The sequence below is a fragment of the Myxine glutinosa genome, chromosome 10, assembly GCF_964187855.1.
Source record: "Myxine glutinosa chromosome 10, kmMyxGlut1.1, whole genome shotgun sequence".
Classification (NCBI taxonomy): Eukaryota; Metazoa; Chordata; class Myxini; order Myxiniformes; family Myxinidae; genus Myxine; species Myxine glutinosa.
Genome location: NC_136270.1, coordinates 127,165,921 through 127,191,105, shown reverse-complemented (window position 1 = coordinate 127,191,105; position 25,185 = coordinate 127,165,921). Strand labels below are relative to the sequence as shown.

At 44.9% G+C, this 25,185-nt stretch overlaps 1 protein-coding gene across 2 annotated transcripts in view; it reads right to left on the bottom strand.

Annotated features, from left to right (window-relative positions):
- LOC137433753 (beta-galactosidase) overlaps positions 1–25,185 on the bottom strand; it is a 119,834-nt gene that overhangs the window by 47,207 nt on the left and 47,442 nt on the right. For both annotated transcript variants that reach the window (XM_068126031.2, XM_068126029.2), the window contains exons 7-11: positions 20,445–20,503; positions 10,935–11,056; positions 4,024–4,064; positions 1,146–1,264; positions 992–1,066 (exon numbers count right to left, since the gene is read on the bottom strand). In XM_068126031.2, coding sequence (XP_067982132.2) covers positions 992–1,066; positions 1,146–1,264; positions 4,024–4,064; positions 10,935–11,056; positions 20,445–20,503 — 416 coding nt within the window. The remainder of the gene's footprint in view (positions 1–991; positions 1,067–1,145; positions 1,265–4,023; positions 4,065–10,934; positions 11,057–20,444; positions 20,504–25,185) is intronic.

Below are 25,185 nucleotides of genomic sequence, written 5' to 3'. Positions count from 1 at the left end.
CACCAGTATTTACCAGTCTCACCAGTATTTACCAGACTCACCAGTACTTAACAGTCTCACCAGTATTTACCAGACTCACCAGTACTTACCAGTCTCACCAGTATTTACCAGTCTCACCAGTATTTACCAGACTCACCGATACTTACCAGAATTTACCAGTCTCACCAGTATTTACCAGACTCACCAGTATTGAACAGTCTCACCAGTATTTACCAGACTCACCGGTACTTACCAGTCTCACCAGTATTTACCAGTCTCACCATTATTTACCAGACTCATCGGTACTTACCAGTCTCACCAGTATTTACCAGTCTCACCAGTATTTACTCATTTCACCAGTATTTACCAGACTCACCAGTACTTACCATTCTCACAAGTACTTACCAGTCTCACCAGTACTTATGAGTCTCACCAGTACTTATGATTCTCACCAATATTTACCAGTCTCACAGGTACTTACCAGTCACACCAGTATTTACCAGTCTCACCAGTATTTACCAGTCTCACCAGTACTTAAGAGTCTCACCCGTATTTACCAGACTCACCGGTACTTACCAATCTCATCAGTATTAACCAGTCTCATCAGTACTTACCGGTGTTTACCACTCACCAGTACTGACGATTCTCACCAGTATTTTCCAGTCTCACTGGTACTTACCAGTCTCACCAGTATTTACCAGTCTCACCAGTATTTACCAGTCTCACCAGTATTTACCAGTCTCACCAGTATTTACCAGTCTCACCCGTATTTACCAGACTCACCGGTACTTACCAATCTCATCAGTATTAACCAGTCTCATCAGTACTTACCGGTGTTTACCAGTCTCACCAGTATTTACCAGTCTCATCAGTATTTACCAGTCTCACTAGTATTTACCAGTCTCACCAGTACTTACCAGCCTCACCAGTATTTACCAGACTCAACGGTACTTACCAATCTCATCGGTATTAACCAGTTTAATCAGTATTAACCAGCCTCACCGGTACTTACCAGTCTCATCGGTACAAATCCATAAGGATATTTCAATCCTGGTGAAGGCATGGGGTCCATGGGTTCGTCAATGTACTGCAACACAAGGTTGAACAGTCAGGATCCACATTCACCTGTGTGATCTGCACTCAAGGAATTTGAAGAAAGTAAACACCTTGCGAATCACATCCCGAATGGCAAACAACTTGTCAGTAGGGTCGCCTGCTTCCGATAGAGGGGCATCATAATCGTAACTTGTTGTTACAGGTAGAAATGCTGTTTTATAGTCAGCTCCTGTGGAAGGAATACATTCGTACAATCAAGCACATATTGTAAACACTAATGTACCACAAGTGAACTACATCTAGCATGAAGGATTTATTACACACTACACTCTTTATTCACATTCTTACTGTCTCTCTCCACAATGATTGTCGAATAAACCCAATTATCGATTTCCACAGTCAACCATTGGAAGAGATTCAGTCTGTTAAGTTTACAGGCCTCACCATAGGGCATGATCTTTCCTTGGTAGACCATCTATAATATAATATATAATATACCAATACACACATAACAATACACACAAAACAATACACAATTATAGTAATGCATCCAACAATACACAAATATAACAACACATACAACAATACACAAATATAACAATACATCCAACAATACACAATTATAGCAATGCATCCAACAATACATAAATATAACAATACATACAACAATACACAAATATAACTGTTGGAACCCATCTGTGGATCGGTCCCATCGGCCGATGGGTCTGACCCATCTGTGGATGCACGAGAAATGACAATGCAGACCCATCGGAAGGAATGTGTTGCTATATAAAATGCCAGGAATTGCTATATAAACAATGGAGAGCTGAGTCTGCCAGTGCCACCAGCGAAGTAGACCAGCGTTTTTAAATGGAGCGACATTATCTTATTTTTATCTTATCGACAAATGGTTATCGACAAACCACATGTCACGGACTGCTTTATAAACATTTCAAATTTCAAATTTCAAAAATAATTTCAAAAATATATTTGAATAAACATTTCAAATAAACATACTCATCCACCATTGATGCATACACATTCCTTCAAGGTGAACAACACATCCGCAGATGGCGCAGACCCATCAGCCGATGGGTCTGCATTGTCATTTCTCGTGCATCCACAGATGGGTCAGACCCATCGGCCGATGGGACCGATCCACAGATGGGTTCCAACATAACAATACATACAACAATACACAAATATAACAATACATACAACAATACACAAATATAACAATACATACAACAATACACAAATATAACAATACATACAACAATGAGGAAGCATTCGATAGGGTACCATGCAAAGTATTGACATGGGCATTGAGGAAGTTAGGAGTGGAGTAATGGCTGATCAGAGTAGTGATGGCAATGTACAAAAGAGCGCGCACAGCTGTAAGGACGAAGGACGGGAACAGTGGTTAGTTTGAGGTGAAGGTGGGAGTGCATCAGGGGTCGGTACTAAGTCCACTACTATTTGTAGCTGTGATGGAGGTGCTGGCTCAGAACGTAAAGGAGGGTTTACCGTGGGAGTTGTTGTATGCAGATGATCTGGTGTTGATTGCGGAAAGTATGGATGGACTGAAGGAAAAGATGAACACGTGGAAGAATGTATGGAGACAAAAGGTCTGAAGGTGAATATCGGAAAGACGAAGGTGATGGCAAGTGGTAAAGCATGTGGTGAGGTGGAAAGAACTGGGAAGTGGCCCTGTGCTGTGTGTAGGAAGGGTGTCGGAGTGAACTCCATTCAATGTACAATGTGCGCTGAGTGGGTTCATCAAAAATGTAGTGGTCTGAGAGGGTCATTTACCAGTGTGGCAGCTACATTCAAATGTAAGGTGTGCACAGAGGGAGCTGCAGATGGAGGAAATGTTGAGTTGGATCTTGGAGACGGCGTGAAGCTGGAAGGTGTGAAAACATTTTGCTACCTCGGAGACATGCTGAATGGAGAAGGTGGATCAGACTTGGCAACGGTTGCTCGAGTGAGATGTGCATGGAAGAAGTTTCGGGAACTGAGTGGCGTGCTGATGATGAGGGGAGTGTCGTTGAAGCTGAAGGGAAAGGTGTATGCTGCATGTGTGAGAAGTGTTATGATTTATGGGAGCGAGACATGGGTAATGAACGTAGAGCAGCAACGAAGGTTGGAAAGGGTGGAAATGCGAATGGTTCGACGGATGTGCGGAGTATCGTTGAGAGAAAGGAAGACAAATGATGAATTGCGAAAGATGATGGGAATAGAGCCTGTGATTGATGCTGTGAAGAGGAACAGGTTGAGATGGTTTGGTCATGTGTTGAGGAAGGATGAAAGTGACTGGTTGAGAAGAGTGGTGGAAATGAATGTAGAAGGAAGCAGAGGACGGGGAAGACCGAGAAAGACTTGGCTAAAGATGGTGGAACAAGAAATGCGGGCAAGGGTGTTAACAAGGAGAGATGCAGAAAATAGGGCAAAATGGAGAAGATCGTCATGGGGACCGCAATGCTAACCCCCGCTCTAGCAGGGAAAATGGCCTTTAAAATGCATGTTGTGTTGTTGTTGTATACAACAATACACAAATATAACAATACATACAACAATACACATATATAACAATACATACAACAATACACAAATATAGCAATACATACAACAATACACAAATATAGCAATACATACAACAATACACAAATATAACAATACATACAACAATACACAAATATAACAATACATACAACAATACACAAATATAACAATACATACAACAATACACAAATATAACAATACATACAACAATACACAAATATAGCAATACATACAACAATACACAAATATAACAATACATACAACAGTACACAAATATAATAATACATACAACAGTACACAAATACAACAATTCACTCATATAACAGCACACTCACACAGTTATTTTGTACTCAAATATATTTACAGGTTGTCTTATCAAATGTTTTACATCACAAACTATCAAATATATTTGAAATACAAACTTACCACTCCAGTAACCAAAGTTTGTACCTCCTTCAAACATGTACCTGAAAAGAGACAAAATGATTGCCTTGCCACTCGTAAAAATGTAAATAAATAACTGGATTTCAAAGGCCTGATAGGATATCCTAGACGTGGAAGTATACACACTCCCCTCAGAGCTGTCCAGCCTGGGTTCGAATCCTGACCCGAATATAAACTGTCATCCTGGTGTTTTACAGACAAAAGTCAACAATGAACCATACACCGCTTCAATCCAGTAACTTTGCAGTCACGACAAAGGGATTGCAGTGTTACGATTATATTTACTATATTATTATTATTATTATTATTATTAACGTTAATATGACCCTACTGCAAAGCCGCAATGAGCCGGCGAAGCCAAAGCCTCTTGCCACTATTTTACCCATCACTATAGGCGCCCGCGGAACTACGTAACTTCCGGTTAGTGCACCCTTCGCGACAAAAGTCACGTGATTGGATACGTTGAAAACAAACCACAAAAGGGCACGTGTTACAGCCAGAAATTATGGAAACGGTGTAGGTTATTTGATCATAACTCGCTTAATTCTTGTCTGATCTTTAAAATTTTAACTTTCCGACAAGCTAGAAGTAATTTTCTATCTAACAATACAACGTTTATGAAAAATAATACGAAATGTTTGTATAGCCGCCCGCGGAAGTACGTAACTTCCGGTTAGTGCACCCTTCGCGACAACAGTCACGTGATTGGATACGTTGAAAACAAACCACAAAAGGGCACGTGTTACAGCTTACTTTCGGTAGTCTCGCCCTCACCTATGGCATCAGTAGGTTAGGTAGTTGGTAGTAGGTAGGTGTAGTAGGTACCGTACCTAGTTCAAAATGACACCATTTGCATTCTGGATGAGATTAAAATGTATAAAATTTACTTCTTGATTAATTCGGTGAATTCCGTCTCAACTTCAGATATTTCCAGCCATGAAAAGCTATCCCCAACGGCCGCGAGATTTCTAAAAAATAATTCTTCGTCAATTTTAGAATATTTGATGCCGTTTTCAGCCTCCGAAACGCGGTAATAAGCTTTTTTGAAATACTTTTTCAAATGCTCGAATCTCATTGGTTCCGGTGTTTGGTGAAGATTTTCATTGAAGATAACCCGTGTGGGCCCGGGGAACGAGGTTGGTCTTAAAGTATTTTAATTACAAATTAGAGGTGCATTGGATTGTGAATCAAAAAAAGACGGGTGAAACAAACTCCTATTGAACTTTTCGCAATTTTTTATGCATACTTCCACATCCGCAAGATGGCTCCATGGAGCGATTTGGTGCGTCAAAGCTTCGAAATTCTCAAAGGATCCAGCAAAATCTGGCTTTTCAACATAATACGTATGCGTTCATTCACAACACCGGCTTCGCCGGCTATAAGGAAGACGATGTTAATGTATTAATGAATCAATGCTAATTCCTTACTCCCATGATAATTAGGACACCGCTTTTCATCAAGTCATCCATGAATCATACACCGCTTCTCATCAAGTATGTTTGCAGTCGCGACAAAGGGGTTGCAGTGTTACGATTATATTTACTAGATTATTATGATTATTATTAATGTTATCATTATTGTTACAAAAACGAGACGTGTATTTAGAAACCTGGGCTAATTTGTCCGAAGCGGCATTAAGGTATGAAGCCTAAGGCCTATGTGTCGTTGGAAGTTTTTTTTTTTTTTTTTTTTTTTTTTTTTTTTGTATACAATATCGAGGCTCGTGAAAGAGCGAACATTAATCACACAGAAAGACAAACCGACACATAAAACATATAACATAGGGAGCGGTAGACAAGATGGGGAGAGAGGGGGAAGGACACAAACACAACATTTGAGAGCAGGGACCGAGAGACATGGAGACATCGAGAGATCTGAGAGAGGGCGAGGGCTTTGGGGGGGGGGGGGGGGTGCGTGGGAAGGGGGCAGTGGGAGAGGTATAAAACATATGGACACTGCCAGGACTTCCAGGAAAGAAGTTGGAATTTCAAACAAGGTGGATCTGGGGTGAATTAGCGGGGGTAGAAAAGATCAAGGTTTTGGATGGGGGAAGATAAGAGATGGTGGTGAACAGCTGTTTTAAAGACCTGGAGGGAGGAGTGGGATTGAAGGGAGTGAGGGAGTTTGTTCCAGAGGCGGGAGAAAAGAGGAATGAAAGAGTGAAGGTGAGCGGAGAGCCGAGATTTCGGCAGTTTAACCATCAGAGGGTTGCTGGCAGATCTTGTGCGACCTGTAGGAATATTTGGGGGACAGAGCACAGAGAGAGCTGGGGGTGCAAGGCCGGAGAGGAGTCGGTAGAAGACAGAAAGACCACCTACCTGCCTGCGGTGAGTGAGTGAAAGGCCCTCAGAGATAGCTTCATCGCGGGAGATTCCAATAATTCTGAAAGCTTTGGTTTCAACAGCGTGAAGCCGAGCTAGGTGTGCGGCAGGAGCACCGGCCCATAGGGGAGAACAGTATTCCATTGAGCTGCGGATGAAAGCCTTGTATGTGGTGAGGAGCTCAGGTGTGCCGAGGAAGGACTTCGCACGACGGAGGATGCCCAGTCGGCGACTGGCTTTGGAGGCCAGCTTGGAAATGTGGTTTTCCCAAGAAAGATCATGGCAGATAGTGAGACCCAAAATCTTGAGCGACAGAACTTCTTGGAGAGGATTGTTGAGAAAGTAGATGGGAGGGTTGTCCAGTCGATCTTTTCGGAGAGACATAGTAAGAGTGTGAGATTTGTCAGGATTGAAAGACATGTTCCACTTGTTTGACCAGTCTGTGATTTTGTCGAGGTCTTCAGAGAGTGAGGAGGCAGCAGACTGCCGATCTGAGGGAAGAGGAATGGAGCGGCAGAGAGTGGAGTCATCAGCAAAGAGATAGAGAGGATTTTCGAGAGAGTCAGAGAGATCATTGATGAAGACCAGAAAAAGCACGGGGCCCAGAACACTGCCTTGGGGAACTCCAGCCTGAACAGGAAGAGGAGATGAGAGAAACCCATTCAGGGCCACACGTTGACGACGACTAGAGAGGAAGTCCGCCAGCCATGCGTGGAGATTTCCATGGATACCAAAGGAGGAGAGTTTGGTGAGCAGAGCGGGGTGCCAGACCGTGTCGAAGGCACGTGATATGTCGAGGGAGACAGCTCTAATTTCCTGTTTGGCATTGAGGACCTCCATCCATTGTTGAGACAGCAGAAGCAGCATGTCCAGAGTAGAGTGACCTGGTCTGAAACCAAATTGATGATCAGAGATCAAGCCATTGGAGAAGAGGAAAGATTTCATATCAGAAGCAATGATGGATTCCATGACTTTGCTGATAATTGGGAGAAGGCTGATTGGTCTGTAGTTGCTAGGATCTGTTTTTGCACCTTTTTTGTGCAAAGCGGTGATGTTGGCTGATTTCCAAGCAGATGGCAGTTGACCTTGAGCAAAAGAGAGGGTGAAGAGAACAGAGAGAGGGTGAGATAGAGCAGCAGAGCAGGATTTTAGGACCCGTGGGCTGATGCCGTCGGGTCCAGTTGCAGAATCAGAGTCGAGGGTTGACAGAAACTTTTCCACCTTGTCAGGAGGAAAGGACACGGAGTCCAGGAGCAGCAGGGTACGACTGGGTATGGTGGGTTCAGAGAGGGATGGGTTTGGGACACAAGATTTAGAGGCAAACACAGAGTTGAGGCATTCAGCTTTTTCACGTGCGGAGTCAGCTGTGTAGCCGTTTGAGGTAAGGGAGGGGATGGAGGGGGAACAAACACCAGAAACGGATTTGACCAGACGCCACCAGGATTTGGAAGAGGGAGACAGATAAGAGAGTTCGGTCTTGAGAACGGAGAGATATTGTTTCCTGGCTCTCCTGAGGGTGGACACACACTTGTTTCGGGCTTTGTGAAAGGAAATGAGATTTCCTTCCGTTGGATTTGCTTTCCAGGAGACGAAGGCAAGTTGTTTCTGGGCAACAGCCTCACCACAAGATTCCGTGTACCATGGACGGGAGGAAGGGTATGACAACTGAAGACGAGATGGGATAAATCTGTGCATGAGAGAGAGCAATTTACTTTGGAAGAATTCCCAGGATGAGTTGATGTCAGAGGTGGTAGAGATGGGAGACCAGTCCAGATGATTGATGGCTGCTTGAAGACCGTGCCAGTTGGCCTGAGTGAAATGCCAGACTCGTCGACGCTGAGCAGGCTCCCTGAGGATGGTCAGAGAGATGTCCACTTTAACAAGGACATGATCAGATGATCCGATCGGAGCAGAAGAAGAGCAGCAGACATTTTCAGGGAAGTTAGTCATAACCAAGTCCAGAAGAGAAGATGTTCCGTTGACTGAGATCCGGGTCGGGAAATTGACAGATTGTGTCAGTCCCAGTGAGTCGCAGAAGTCCTTTGCTGAGGAGCCATGGCTGGTGAGAGAGGTACCCACACCCAGCCAACTGGCATGATGACAGTTGAAATCACCACATATGAGGAAGAGAGAGTTGGGATGAGTAGATAGAAGTTGGTCCATATCATCAGACAGCGAGATGTAGATGGAGTCATCACTGTTTGGTGGACGGTACAACACACATATGAACAAGAGGTGGGAGCGAAGGGGAAGCCGTAGCCAGAGGTATTCCTGGGGGTGAGGTGGAGAGAGTGCAGTGCAGGGCGAGTGAGGAAGAGAGTTTTTGATAAAGATAGCAACCCCGCCTCCAGGACGAGGCTCAGGTCTATCATACCGGAGGAGGGAGTAGCCCGGGAGAGATACTATGGAATCAGAGACATCATAAAGGAGGAAAGTTTCTGTTAAGCAGATCACGTCTGGTTTGACAGAAGCAACCTGTATGGAGAGATCAGTTAAGTTTGAACGAAGGCCCCGGATGTTTGAGGTCCATACTGTTAATGAAGAGGAAGGGGGAGCATCAGATACAGAACAGGGGGGAGGAGGGGTAGGGTAAGATGTGGAAGAGGTAGGGAGAGCTGTTGAAGGTGTGTCAGAGATTTCAGAATAGCTCGGAGAAAGGGAAGGATGGGGCGGACAAAAGGTTTGATGGTGATTGGGTGAGCCACAATGAGGTGTTATTTGAGGAGGGGGAAGAGCGAGGCAGAAGGTTGGGGGAGATGGAGGTGAGAGTTTGAAGGGGGAAGAAGCGGGGAGGACGCTTTGAGGAGGGGGAGTGAGCGGGGGGAAATTGAGAAGCAATGAGGGTGGGGAGATTTGAAGGGGAGGGGTGAGGGGGGAGTTTGGGAGGGAAGGGACAAGGGGAGGGATTTGAAAGGGATGGGATATGGGGGAGATTTGGAGGGGAGGGGTGAGGCAGGAGTCTAGGAGGGGAGGGGCGAGGGGGCGTCTTGGCGGGGAGGGGTGAGGGAGTAGTTTAGGAGGGAGGGGGCAAGGGGGGAGATTTGAAAGGGATGGGTGATGGGGAAGATTTGGAGGGGAGGGGTGATGGGGAAGATTTGGAGGGGAGGGGTTATGGGGAAGATTTGGAGGGGATGGGTGAGATTGGATTTTTGAAAGTATACGATTTATGGGAAACGAACATTTATTGCAAAATGAGTTTCTTGTGACCTTCGAGTTAAAAATACGTTTGAGGACGCTGGATGGAGGATGGAGTGCAGGAGAGTTTAGGGAATGTAGAACAAAGGCACTATAGGAGATGGATATTTTTTTTGGGATGAATTGATTTGGTGAGCAAGTCGAAAGCAGCCTTTTAAAGAAGAAGAAGAAAAAGGTGTTATAAAATATGACGGAATACATAACTTGAGGGGAAAGTGTAAACATTGAAGGTTAATGAGTGAAAACTATCTGGGGAAATGGGGGAGAAACACGTGGTCGAAGAACGAACGAACGAATAAGAATGAATAAACGAATGAGAACAGAGAAGGAAATGTTTTTTTTTTTTTTTTTGAGTTGAGATTTACACAAGGAAGTAGGCTATGGGTGAAAAGACTGGGAATACAGAGAACGAAAGTTATTGGATCACAAACGACGGACCACTGAGAGAAAAACAAAGCCTCAAGGTTGTACAGTGCACACTGTACAAGGCCTTGCTCGCGACACGGCAAACAGACGATCAATTTATGAAAGATAAACACCGAGAAACAACCAAAGTTGCACACAATAACTTCACACACCGAAATATAAATACAGTTTCGACAAAATACAATTGTGAACAGACTTAACTTCGAAAAACGTGGAGACCGTGTGGAGCTTCGAAAATCCCTGCCGCCGTCGCCAAGATCTCGCGAAGTTGTATGTAATGTGTTGTTGGAAGAGCCGTAACATCTATGCTTTCGATATTTGATGGTCATTTTAACAATCGGTTTGTTTGTGTTTCACACTGAATGAAAAACGTAAAGGTAGAGCACGGTGATTGTGATATATGACAAGTTCGACGATATGTTTGGCCTGAATGGCATAGAAATCAAAATGGCGGTGTGTGTAGTCAGCCATCGTACACCGTAATAACATCACATACGTAATCACCTCGCATCACCCCTGTCATGTGACCAGATCCTCAGCTCTGATTGGTGTATGTTTGTGAGGGACATACATACATATGGACAATGACATACGGCTTTGCCATACGGGCTATGCCGTAAAAATCATCTAACTCCTCTCTGCACATGTGCGGTCGGAACGAATTGAGAGCCAAAGGACGGTAAACTACAGGTTCGTTTTCTGATTCATGTCCCTATTTGTGTTAAATATATAACATTCCATTTAAATAAGTTGTTCTCCATCATAAACTGACGTTCATAGACAGGTTAGACAGACAGGCAGACGTAAACCGATTGCTTTACCCCGCTTTTCGCTTCGAGTACACGGGGTAACAAGCTAAAAACAATGATGAAAAGGTTGAATAATTTTGAAGTGATATCCAGGTTTGCAGCTAATTTATGATAAATGCCCAAAGAAGGGTGATTAACACACATGTTCACACTGGCTCCGGTGGAGAGAATTCTGTCCAACGCATGAGCAATCAACGACGAGGCCTTGGTGGAATGTTTGTGTCCCCAGTAATCGAGCCAACCCGTGTAGAATTCAGAGTTCACCTAGGAATGGAATAGGAAACGGTGTTAGAGGGGCTTCAAAGTTAACCTGCACTTCTTGTTCCAGACAAAATCGTAAAAGACAGACATTGCTGAAGGTTTGTGGAGCGAGAGTGGTAGAATTGGGAAACTCAGGAGTGAATTGACATCGCAGCTGCATAAAGCATTCTGGGTAAATACAGGACCGATGGAAACTGTGCAAGTGTCCCGTAATGACATTTCAGGTTAACAAACAGTGAAACAGCAGGAGGTAAAGGGTAAATGGACAAAGTGAGGTGAAGTGACAACAGAAAGGTGAGCATGGATGCACCGCAGAAAGAGGAGAGGAATTACAGATTAAAGTGAGATGGGATCAACAGGTGAAGTAAAGGTCACAGGTACAGATGGGAGAAACCACACGGTGGTAAGTGGCAGATGTCTTGAAGTCCTCGAGAGAAACGTGTGACAAAAGAATTAAGAAGACCATTCCACCTGCGAGGGAAGGAGTTGAATGAATGGAGGTGAGTGTTATTATCCCCCTGCTTTGTGGGGAAAAAAACGTAATCGGATATGTCTGTCTGGTGGTCCATCCGTCATGCTATCTCCGCATAAACGGTTGTGCATAAATTCACCAAGCTTGGGAGTTTTGATCACCACACAGCAAGAAGCTGTAACAGCAGGTGTACTTTTTAGCTCGGCCCCCTGTGGCTGGGTCAAAAGGTCAAATACGGAAAAAGGCAATTACAGGCACATTTTAAAACATTTTTAAATTAAACTATTTAAATGCAATTAACATTTGGGGATGCATGGAATATTTAATGATTTTTGGGACGTGACCCCAGGTTCATTGGCTTGGGGTCACAGGGGTCAAACGGAAAAAAAACTTTAAATTCAAAATTTGATATTGGGTCATTCATGATGGAACTTTTTTGCCATCTTTCACCTTTGTTTTAGGTGGGAAGCGTGGGGATTTGTGATTGCGTGCCATCGACTTCGCTCTCTTCCCTAAACTTGGGGAGGTGAATAAGGTAGTGGTTTCTGGTAAAACGCATATGACCTAGAGGGGCAAGTGTATGCAGAGAGGTGACCAGGGAAGAGGAGCAAGACCATAATCTGGTTGGTAAAAGACTACAAAGCCATTAACCTACCTCTGGTGTACAAAAATAGACTATGAGACTCCCCCTCTGTTGCAAGGAGGGCCTCAGACTCCAGCTCCAAGGGGAATAGGTGAGGAGGGAGGGTGCAGGATGGTTAGCAGAAGCACCAGTAGTTCACATGGGCCCAGGCATATTCCATGACATATTGATGGAAAATCTGATACACTGCTATAAGCTGAGGATAGCAGAGGATGGAAATGACCTTGCAGAGAATTCGATGCCGGTGGCCGGCTTCAGAAGACAGTTTGGAAATATAATATTCCCAAGAAAGGTAAACTGTTTGTAATGTCCAGGAGCTACAAAGATTGTATCTCTCCAGGAGGCCGAACCAATAAATATATTCGTAGGTTTCCAGTTGATTCTTATTGAGGGACAATTACAACAACAACAACATGCATTTTAAGGCCATTTTCCCTGAAAGAGTGGGGGTTACCCTTGCGGTCCCCATGACAATCTTCTCCATTTTGCCCTATTTTCTGCATCTCTCCTTGTTAACCCCCTTGCCCGCATTTCTTCTTCCACCATCTTTAGCAAAGTCTTTCTCGGTCTTCCACGTCCTCTACTTCCTTCTACATTCATTTCCATCACTCTCCTCAACCAGTCACTTTCATCCTTCCTCAACACATGACCAAACCATCTCAAACTGTTTCTCTTCACAGCATCATTTCACAGGCTCCATTCCCATCATCTTTCACAATTCATCATTTGTCTTCCTCTCTCTCAACGATACTCCGCACATCCACCGAACCATTCGCATTTCCACCCTTTCCAGCCTTCGTTGCTGCTCTACGTTCATTACCCATGTCTCGCTCCCATAAATCATAACACTTCTCACACATGCAGCATACACCTTTCCCTTCAGCCTCAAGGACACTCCCCTCTTCGTCAGCATGCCACTCAGTTCCCGAAACCTCCTCCATGCACATCTCACTCGAGCAACCGTTGCCGAGTCTGATCCACCTTCTCCATTCAGCATGTCTCCTCGGTATCAAAATGTTTTCACACCTTCCAGCTTCACGCCATCTCCAAGATCCAACTCAACATTTCCTCCATCTGCAGCTCCCTCTGTGCACACCTTACACTTGAATGTAGCTGCCACACTGGTTAATGACCCTCTCAGACCACTACATTTTTGATGAACCCACTCAGCGCACATTGTACATTGAATGGAGTTCACTCCGACACCCTTCCTGCACACAGCACTTGGCCACTTCCCAGTTCTTTCCACCTCACCACATGCTTTACCACTTGCCATCACCTTAGTCTTTCCGATATTCACATTCAGACCTTTTTTCTCCATACATTCCTTCCACTTGTTCATCTTATCCTTCAGTCCATCCATACTTTCAGCAATCAACACCAGATCATCTGCATACAATAACCCCATGGTAAACCCTCCTTTACGTTCTGAGCCAGCACCTCCATCACAGCTACAAATAGTAGTGGATTTGTACCGACCCCTGATGCACTCCCACCTTCACCTTCGTCCTTACAGTTGTGCGTGCTCTTTTGTACATTGCCATCACTACTCTGATCAACCATTCCTCCACTCCTAACTTCCTCAATGCCCATGTCAATACTTCGCGTGGAACCCCATCGAATGCTTTCTCCAGATCAACAAACCCAAGAAACAACTTCTTCCTCTTCTACATGTACTTCTCCTGCAACTGCCTCACAATAAAGAGCGCATCTGTCATTCCTCTTCCTGGCATAAATCCAAACTGCATTTCGTCGATCTTCACCTTCTTCCTTATCCTCCTCTCCAACACCCTTTCCAATACCTTCATGACATGCTCCAATAACTTTATCGCTCGGTACGAGCCACACTCCAGAGGGTCACCTTTCCCATTGTATAGAGGGACGAGGGTACTCAGTTCCCAATCCACTGGAATGCGGCCTTCTTTCACCACCAGATTGCAGATCTCTGTTATTCTCTTCCCACCCCAACTTCCTGCTGCCTTCAACATATCTCCCACAACTCCCGTCGGCCCTCCTGCTTTTCTACTCTTCATTGCTTTTATCGCTTCCTCAACTTCCTTCTCAGTTATCTTCTCTGCCGGTCCTAAAACTGGGTTACTCACTATGTTGCCATCCCATTCATTCTCTGTATTCAACAGCACTTCCATATATCTTTTCCATCTTCCTTTAGTTCCATCTGGGTCCACAACGATTTGTCCCACTTCATCCTTCAAGCAACTCACCCCCATCACATCACACCTCTCTTTCACTATCTGCTTTGCAATCCTGAATACCGCTCTCTGACCCTCTTCCGAATCCAAGCGTTCTCCGAACATTTTCCTACATGCCTCCTGCGCCTTTGCTACCTCTTTCTTTGCAGCCTTCTTGGCTGCCTTATAACTTTCATGGTCTGCTTTTTCTGCTCCCGTACCCTTCGCCTTCTGCCACTCCTTGAACTTCTTACTCTTCTCGTCAATCCTCTTTCCAACTTCATCATCCCACCACCATGTTTCCGAGTGCCTCGGTGGTCCTTTTGTCCATCCACATACCTCACCAACGGCTCCCAACAGACTATCTTTCATTGACATCCAACCACTTTCAAGCTCAACCACATCATCCTCTACCCTACTCAGCCTCTCTTTTAATGCCTCCCTTACTGTCACCTTTCAACCTCCACACCTTCATTCTCGGTTGGTACTTCACCTGCCGAGCTCTCCTCGCACCTTTCACCATGTCGCAGACAACCAATTGGTGCTGTGAAACAGCCGCCTCCCCCGGGATCACCTTTGTGTGCCGGAGGTGCCCCCTTTCTTGCCGACGCACCATCAGGTAGTAAACGGTTGTCGTCGACCCACCTGACGTGTATGTAACAAGCTTATTATCCTCTTTCTGGAACTGAGTATTACAAATCAACAAATCAGCTCCATCAGCAAACTCCAAAATCCTTTCACCTTCTCCATTTCTCACACCATATCCGTAACCCCCATGAACTCCCTCAAAACCGTCCATACTCCTTCCCACATGTCCATTTAGGTCTCCTCCTACCACAACAACTTCCTCATCTTTCATGTTTTCCATCAGCTTCTCTATCGCACACCAGAACTCGTCCTTCTCTTCATCGCTCCGACCAACCTGCGGAGCATATCCCGAGATGACGTTCACCAAGAGCTTTCCAATCATCAGTTTCACCATCATCAACCTATCACTCACTCTCGTCACACTCACCACACTGTCTACAAACTCCTCAGAAAACAGGACAACAACACCATTCACGCCCTCCGGGCACCCTTGCCGCACAAACTTGTATTTCTGTCCCTGCCTACCCTTCACCATTCTCACACTACTTCCCTTCCATCTCGTCTCTTGCACACAACATATGTCCACTCTTCGTCTGACCAATACTTCCACCACTTCTCCTGATCTCCCTGTAATTGTCTCTACATTCCATGTCCCAAACCTCAGAAACCGATCTCCACTTCGGGCTGTACCCTGCCCATATATAGTTGTAATTGCCATGGTTCTCTTTTTGAGGCAATGTTTTTATGGCCAGATGCCCTTCCTGACGCCAACCCTCGTAGTCGCCTCCTACGACTCGCAGGGATATGGTGTACCTATTCTAAACCAGGGTACACACCGGGAAATTGAGGGACAATTAATGGGAGACAATTGTTCTTTCCTGCAATAAAAACAAGTTCCAGCTCAATGAACAAAATGATAAATTACATTTTCCATTGATGAAAATACATCACTAATGTCCATCAAGAACACATTGCTCCCATTCAAAACACTAGATTGAGGGCCATCGGACTCCAGAGTTGGAGCATTGGAGGGAAGGTCATCAAAAAGAAAACCAATACTTTTGAGTATGAAGAAAATGTGATAGCAAGGCCACGATGGTAACATGGATGCTGTTAGTCAACAGATAGGACAGCAGGGTGCGGTGTCAGGCATCCATCCATTGTTTGCAATGAAGAGGAAGCATGTGCAGAGCTTGCAGACCATTGTAAGCTGAAGGAACGACCTGGACAGAAACCAAATTGATGATTGGAGATTCCGACCAAATTGACGACCTGGAAAAAGAGAAGTACATATATGAAGCATAAAGAGCTGGCACTATCACTAGAGACCTGATATGGTACTATCATGTGGTCATGGCAGAAGAGTCGAGAGTGGTGAGGAGTTTCTCCACCTTTGCAGATGGAAAGTCAAATGTTGGGTGGAGGTTTCGACAAAGAGAGTGAAGGTAATTCTCCTTAGTGTGAAGCATTTTCCATCGTGATGCTGCCCTTTCAAGAGTTCAGTAACAGATGAGGTGTGTGTACCAGACTTGAACAAATTGCGACCAATTTTTGTGGATGGGTGGAGACCTACAAGTTCAGAGCTCAGGTGGGCCTCGTATCGAAAAACACAAACTCAGAGGAAAACACAAAGGCAAGCTGTTTCCTGACAATTATCGCACCAAACAAATCATATACAGGGTGGTCCAAAATGATGTACATCTTCTTATTTAACGACAACTTCTTTTTATTATTGGTAGATTTTGTTTGTTCTTGTCTAATAAATAAGATTTGTTAAATTTTTGTATATTTTTACCAAAAATGCTTCAACAAGCAGGAGGGAGCAATATCATTAATGGTTGAGGAAATCCATGCACTGCCCCTCTGGATGACACCTGCCACACAAACATTGACGTTGTCCATGACCTCGGCTGAGAACTGAAGCCGGTGTGAGTCTGATTTCCCATCTGATGTTGCTTTTCAACTCCTGCAGTGTGTGTGGGTTGTTTTGTAGACTTTGAGGGACCCCCATGGATATTAGTCGGGAGTAGACAGTTCTGGGGAATAGGGAGGCCATGGGTTGGCCGTCCATTGAGAAATGAGTCAGTCGCCTGGGAAATGTCTCAAAATCTCGAAAGCGCCATTAGACGTGTGCAGGTGGTGTATTGTCTTGCTGAAGGATGAGTGAATTCATAGTGACGTTTTGCTTCCTTCGCAGTGCCGGAAGGAATCTTCTCTGCAGCATGTCCAGGTATGTGTTAACTGTCACTGTTTGTCCGGCTCCGGTCTCGAAGGAGAAAGCTCCTATGGAATACCACTTGATCCAATGTCACACTAAACCATTACTTTCACGACAGAAACTGGTTGTTCCATATGTTTGTACAGTTGGAGTTCTGCCCAACTTCGTAGGTCATGTTTGTTCATGTGGCCGCTGATATGGAAGATGCTTCCTCATCACTAAATAAGATGCTGTCTCGAAAATCCTGACCTTCTTTGATCCGCTGCGCAATACAACAGGCATTTTAAGGCCATTTTCCCTGCTAGAGCGGGGGTAAAGGTGGGTTTTCACGGGACACGCGAACGGTTCGCGAAGGATGCGAATGTCGAAAAAATGGCAAAGTCCAACATTCGTATTTTAGGCTCCAAAAGTTCGCCAAACATGCGCGGGGGTTCGGAAGCGTCGTCAATTGTTCGCAGGAGTCGTTTTTTGTTCGGCGGGTATTTCAAAAATGTTTGAAATACCCGCCGAACAAAAAACGACTCCTGCGAACAATTGACGACGCTTCCGAACCCCCGCGCATGTTTGGCGAACTTTTGGAGCCTAAAATACGAATGTTGGACTTTGCCATTTTTTCGACATTCGCATCCTTCGCGAACCGTTCGCGTGTCCCGTGAAAACCCACCTTTAGCCTTGCGGTCCCCATGACAATCTTCTCCATTTTGCCCTATTTTCTGCATCTCCCCTTGTTAGCACCCTTGCCCGCATTTCTTCTTCCACCATCTTTAGCCAAGTCTTTCTCAGTCTTCCCCGTCCTCTACTTCCTTCTACATTCATTTCCATCACTCTTCTCAACCAGTCACTTTCATCCTTCCTCAACACATGACCAGACCATCTCAACCTGTTTCTCTTCACAGCATCCATCACATGCTCTATTCCCATCATCTTTCGCAATTCATCATTTGTCTTCCTCTCTCTCAACGATACTCCACACATCCACCGAACCATTCGCATTTCCACCCTTTCCAGCCTTCGTTGCTGCTCTACGTTCATTACCCATGTCTCGCTCCCATAAATCATAAAACTTCTCACACATGCAGCATACATCTTTCCCTTCAGCTTCAATGACACTCCCCTCATCGTCAGCACGCCACTCAGTTCCCGAAACTTCTTCCATGCACATCTCACTCGAGCAACCGTTGCCGAGTCTGATCCACCTTCTCCATTCAGCATGTCTCCGAGGTAGCAAAATGTTTTCACACCTTCCAGCTTCACGCCGTCTCCAAGATCCAACTCAACATTTCCTCCATCTGCACAATACAACACACACAATGTCGGTGCAAAATTCGAACCTCTGTCTCATATTTCTGTATCACTCTGTTGATGGTCGAGCGAGAACTTCCCAGCAGTTGTGCTCGTCGGCGTGTCAACATTTTTGGAGAAGCTTGCAAAGCTTCTCTTCTAGCCTCCATCTTGTCAGGTGTTTTCACTGAAGATTTTCCACCACTATGTCCTTTAATTTGTTTTTTTTTGCACTTTCAGTGTCGCTAAACTTTTAATCAATACGTTTGATGGTTTAGTATTGTATAATTCCTGCATTTGGATAGGCCTTACAGAACTGCCTTTGTGTGGAAGCATATGACTTCATTGCAAAAATGTCTCTAAAATGAGAGTCTGCTGGAGCACAGAGAAATTGCTCAACATGGTTGAAACTTTTATGGAAAAATAACTCTAAACGTTGTTCTTTACAGAACCTGAAAATATAAAATAGGACCACTGGACCTATTTTATATTTCCAGGTTGTCTAAAGAACATGGTTTAGAGTTACCTGGGCCCTGGCCTAATGTTGTAACCCAAATGTGGTAGCATTGTGACTGGTGGATGCACCCAATTGAGTGATGCACTATGCAATTGCTGTTTAGTTTTGAAGTTAATAAGATGAAAATTGATGATTTTAGAAGTTTGACCTTGAATTGACCTTTGGACCATTGACCTCAAAAATAGTTGGCTTCCCACAATTCAGTGACCCAATATTCAACTTTCAATTCCTATTCAATTCATATTCAGCTTTCAAGTCAATCGGATGAAACCTTTCAATTTACTTCCCCCCCACCCCCGCCTTCCCATGCCTCCTCCCCCCCAAGCCCTCTCCCTCCCACAGATCTCCCGATGTCCCTGTTCTCTGCTGTTGTACTTGTATGCTTCCCTCCCCTCTCCCCATCTTGTCTCCCGCTCCCTTTTTTGTATGTTTTGTGTGTCCGTTCGTTGTTTTTTTTTGTGATTGATGTTAGCTCTTCCATGAGCCTCGATGTTGTATACAAAAAAAAAAAATTGACATTTTAGAAATTTGACCTCAAGATGACCTTTGACTTTAAAATCTCCGCGACTACCTCTACAACTTAGTGAAGTTTCATTCCGATCGGTTCAGAATTGTGACTTGTACGCGAAACAGACAGACAGACAAACAAACAGACAGACAAACAAACAGACAGATAATAACAAAGTTGACTGATCAATATATTTGAAAAATCTTCGATTTTGCAAGTAACAAACAGACAGGGGTGAAAACATAACCCACGTCCACTTTGGTGGCGGAGGTAATAATTTGCCAGATCTCACATAAGGAAGTAGCCTGATCCAAATTATACACGTTTCAAAGATTGAATGAAGAGAGAAGTGAAAGAGATTAATTGACATGTTGAAAACGGTTTCTTGGATGGGGAGAGATGAAAGTGTGTGAAGGTCGAGGGGTGGTGAGGTGGGGAGTGGGGAGGGAGGGGGGAGAAGTGCAGATCCGTGAAGGGATACAGGAAGAGAGCAAGCAGTTGAGTTTGTGAGAGCGATCTTAAAAGTATAGTCGGGGGGTGGAGGGGTGAAAGCATTGGAACAAGAGATGGAAATAGAATGTATTTAAGGGAAGCAGGTGGGGAGAGAGAATATGGGGGAATGAAAAAACTGAACAGACAGCACGATTATACCACGCATCACCTTCTGAAATCACCTGCAAACAAAGTTAAAAACCGGACATTGTAAGAGGTACGATAATTACAGATAGAGGAATGTACACACTAACATTTTATAAATCGTTTAAACAGTAATTGATATAACTTCATTGATGGAGAAGTGAAGCAAACATCATCCACAGCAACCGGAAACCAGGTGCCAATACTGGTTTGATCAGAAGGCAGTTACGAAGGGAAATGTTTCTCTACTAATATCCTCGTCCTAGGTAAGGAATTGTTTTACAAGGTTCTGCATGAGCCATACATTACTTTAAAAAGGGGTTAAAAAGAGTTGCTTACCAAAGGGCCTTTGCTCTCAATCTTCCTCAGCAGGAGAAATGCTTCAGTGGCATTGGTGTCTATTGAAAAATAAATAAATCAGCAAAATAAAAAGATATATTAAACAGCAAAAATAACATGTACAACTAGAACAACACTCGAAGAGCGCATAGTCTCACCTGGCGCATTCATTCTGAACAAGAATAGCATCGTTACCTGAACACACTACTATTATGGCACATATACTGATATCATCCATGCACCTTATTATGTCACACACATTATTGCCATGGGTTATGAACGTCGTAAATTCAATTCTTCCCTCACATCGGGTCATAGATCAAATATGTGAAGTTTAAGATTTTTTGGATAAAGATTTCGAATCAAACAATTATGGCTGGAATACCAACTCCTTCACTGATGACATCATCATCATCACCACCATATATACGCCATGGGGTGTTGATGATATATGCCAAGTTTCAAATTTTTTCTGTTGAGCTGTTTTGGAGAAAATTATATCAAATTTTGTTTCCTTTAATCCAATATGGCCACGATACCATGTGACCTAAGACATCAGAATAAACAATAAAATATTCTCCATGGGGAGACTCCGATATTAAAAGTTTTGCATCAATCGGACAAGCAGTTACAGAGAAAATCATATTTAAAGCAAAAATATCATTACGGGTTTCAGGGTGAGCACAGGGTTCACGAGGAGGTTGCTCAGACCCATTACTCGACCTCCGACCCTGAAGCCAACGAGTCATGGACAACTGCACGACCCGTCAGGTTGCTCAGTAACTGTGGATACCAGTTGGGGCAACTCGATATAGAAGGGTCGTCGCACCCAGCATCAAGTTACCTTACCTGGTGACCTAGTTATCTCAACTGGGGAACCATCCTCTCCACTCCCCACCTTTGTGTCTACTTATTACGTACAACTGAGTGAAACTGTAAGTGGGAGGTCGGCTATTTAATGGAGCAAATTGCTGGGGTATAACCTCCCATCGATATCGAACCAATGATGGAAAAAGACAATCGAGCAGGTTTGAAACAATTTACCAATGATTCAAAAGCATGTATTTACAGGCACAATTCACATGGCACATATTTACATGTGCTGTGTCACAAAGGAAATCAATTATCCCCTCACACATGAAGATTCCCTTAAGCAATCTTACTTAACTAAAGATAGGGCAGGTGCACCACAATCACATTGGGAAACATAGAGAGAAAGAGAAAGAAAGTAGTTTGAGTCTTGGGTGCAGCCTTTCGCTCACCCCACACAAGCAGGTGGGCTTTCATTGGTCCAAAGTGAAGGGAAGGGAAGGAAGGGAATGCGGTGGTATGCGGGTGTGGTGTTGAGAGAAGCGCAGAGTATGTGATGGATGCTCGAGAGGAAAATGTGTGAGGTGCATATCAGTACCTCTGACCCAGGGTGAGGTGGGGTTTTGGGGAGCAAGGGTCACCCCCACACTCCTTGACCCTTGCCTGTCATGTCTCCATTGGTGCGTGTGCACCGTCGTTGACCTGGCAGCCCAGCCCACTCGCCACGCGACGTCCGCTTTGTGGGCTCCCACGTCGCCATGAGGCTTTCCCTCAATGGCAGCCCAGAGCTGCCTTTGATTGTGGGGTTTTGTGGCATAATGTGGGTGCTGTGAGACACGTTGTGTTGTATGTATGGTTTGTGCTGTGGGAATATGCTAGGGGAAGAAGGATGGGAAAAGGGATTCAAATGGATAAAGGACGAGAGATATTGAAATGGATTGACTGGAGAGGGTTTTCTTTTTTTTTTAAAGAGTAAACGGTTCAAGCGGTTCTGACAGGGAAAGATTTTTTTTTTGTGGGAATTTTTGGTTGGAATCAAAAGAGATTTTCGTGGGACATGGTGCAAGGGTGGTTTGCAAGCGAAAAGGTGAGGGATTGGGATGGATGGATGGGAGAGATTTCAAGTGGGAAATTACAAAGGGAATATGACATGCTAAAAAGACACGCAATGCATTTCCCCATCGCTGTTATGAGAGAAGGTACCCTGACTAAGCAGACTTTTGTATACTGAATCGAGGCTCGTGAAAGAGCTAACATTTACTTCACAAACAAATCAACCAGACAAACAAAATATATAAAAAGAGGGAGCGGAAAACAAGATGGGGAGAGAAGGGGAAGCACACAAACACAACATTTGAGAGCAGGGAGATTTGTGGAAGGGAGAGGGCTTGGGGGGAGGAGGCATGGGAAGGGGGGTGGGGGGGAGGGAGAAGTATAAAACACAAGGACACCAAGGACTTCCAGGACAGAAGTTGGTATTTCAAAAAAGTGGAATTGGGGTGAAATTAGCGGGGGTAGAAAAGATCAAGGTTTTGGATGGGGGAAGATAAGAGATGGTGGTGAACAGCTGTTTTAAAGACCTGGAGGGTGGAGTGGGATTGAAGAGAGTGAGGGAGTTTGTTCCAGAGGCGGGAGAAAAGAGGAATGAAGGAGTGAAGGTGAGCAGAGAGTCTTGATTTTGGCAGTTTGACCATAAGAGGGTTGCAGGCAGATCTTGTGCGACCTGTAGGAATATTTGCGGGACAGAGCCCAGAGAGAGCTGGGGGGGCAAGGCCAGAGAGGAGTCGGTAGAAGACGGAAAGACCACCAACCTGCCTGCAGTGAGTGAGTGAGAGGCCCTTGGAGTTAGCTTCATCGCAGGAGATTCCAATGATTCTGAATGCTTTGGTTTCAACAGCGTGAAGACGAGCTAGGTGTGAGGCAGGAGCACCAGCCCAGAGGGGAGAGCAGTATTCCATTGAGCTGCGGATGAAAGCCTTGTATGTGGTGAGGAGCTCAGGTGTGCCAAGGAAGGACTTCGCACGACGGAGGATGCCCAGTCGGCGACTGGCTTTGGAGGCCAGATTTGAAATGTGGTTTTCCCAGGAAAGATCATGGCAGATAGTGAGACCCAAAAGCTTGAGTGACAGAACTTCTTGGAGAGGATTATTCAGAAAGTGGATGGGAGGGTTGTCCAGTCGGTCTTTTCGGAGAGACATCATAAGAGTGTGAGATTTGTCAGGATTGAAAGACATGTTCCACTTGTTTGCCCAGTCTGTGATTTTGTCCAGGTCTGCAGAGAGTGAGGAGGCTGCAGACTGCCGATCTGAGGGATGAAGAATGGAGCGACAGAGAGTAGATTCATCAGCAAAGAGATACAGAGGATTTTCAAGAGAGTCAGAGAGATCATTGATGAAGACCAGAAAAAGCACAGGGCCCAGAACACTGCCTTGTGGAACTCCAGCCTGAACAGGAAGAGGAGATGAGAGAAACCCATTCAGGGCCACATGTTGACCGACTAGAGAGGAAGTCCGCCAGCCATGCGTGGAGATTTCAATGGATACCAAAAGAGGAGAGTTTGGTGAGCAGAGCGGGGTGCCAGACCGTATCGAAGGCACATGATATGTCAAGGGAGACTGCTCTAATTTCCTGTTTGGCATTGAGGACCTCCATCCATTGTTGAGAAAGCAGAAGCAGCATGTCCAGAGTAGAGTGTCCAGGTCTGAAACCAAATTGATGATCAGAGATCAAGCCATTGGAGAAGAGGAAAGATTTCATATCTGAAGCAATGATGGATTCCATGACTTTGCTGATAATTGGGAGAAGGCTGATTGGTCTGTAGTTGCTGGGATCTGTTTTTGCACCTTTTTTGTGCAAAGCGGTGATGTTGGCAGATTTCCAAGCAGATGGAAGATGACCTTGAGCAAAAGAGAGGGTGAAGAGAACAGAGAGAGGGAGTGAAAGAGCGGAAGAACAGGATTTTAGGACCCGTGGGCTGATGCCGTCAGTTCCAGTTGCAGAATCCGAGTCGAGGGTTGACAGAAACTTTTCCACCTTGTCAGGAGGAAAGGACACAGAGTCTAGGAGCAGCTGGGTACGACTGGGTACGGTGGGTACAGAGAGGGATGGGTTTGGGACACAAGATTTAGAGGCAAACACAGAGTTGAGGCATTCAGCTTTTTCACGTGCGGAGTCAGCCGTGTGGCCAATTGAGGTGAGGGAGGGGATGGAGGGGGAACAAACACCAGAAACAGATTTGACCAGACGCCACCAGGATTTGGAAGAGGGAGACAGATAAGAGAGTTCGGTCCTGAGAACGGAGAGATATTGTTTCCTGGCTCTCCTGAGGGTGGACACACACTTGTTTCGGGCTTTGTGAAAGGAAATGAGATTTCCTTCCGTTGGATTTGCTTTCCAGGAGACGAAAGCAAGTTGTTTCTGGGCAATAGCCTCACCACAAGATTCCATGTACCATGGACGGGAGGAAGGGTATGACAACAGAAGACGAGATGGGATAAATCTGTGCACGAGAGAGAGCAGTTTGCTTTGGAAGAATTCCCAGGAAGAATTTATGTCAGAGGCAGTAGAGATGGGAGACCAGTCCAGATGATTGATGGCTGCTTGAAGACCGTACCAGTTGCCCTGAGTGAAATGCCAGACTCGCCGACGCTGAGGAGGCTCTCTGAGAATGGTCAGAGAGATGTCTTATTAATGAAATATTTAAAAAAGGGTTCCTTATGTGTTGAATGCGTCAACCCCAGGGTAGTTTTTTCATAACCGCAACAATATATAAATGTGGATGCACACACAGACAGACAATGTTGCAATAGCCTCACATCCGCTTCGGGGCGATTGAAGGAAGCCCCCTCGCTGCTCCCTATCCCCATTCCTCCCCCTACCCCCTACCCCCTTCTCTTTCACCCCCCCCCCCCTCCCCTCCACTCCCATTCCC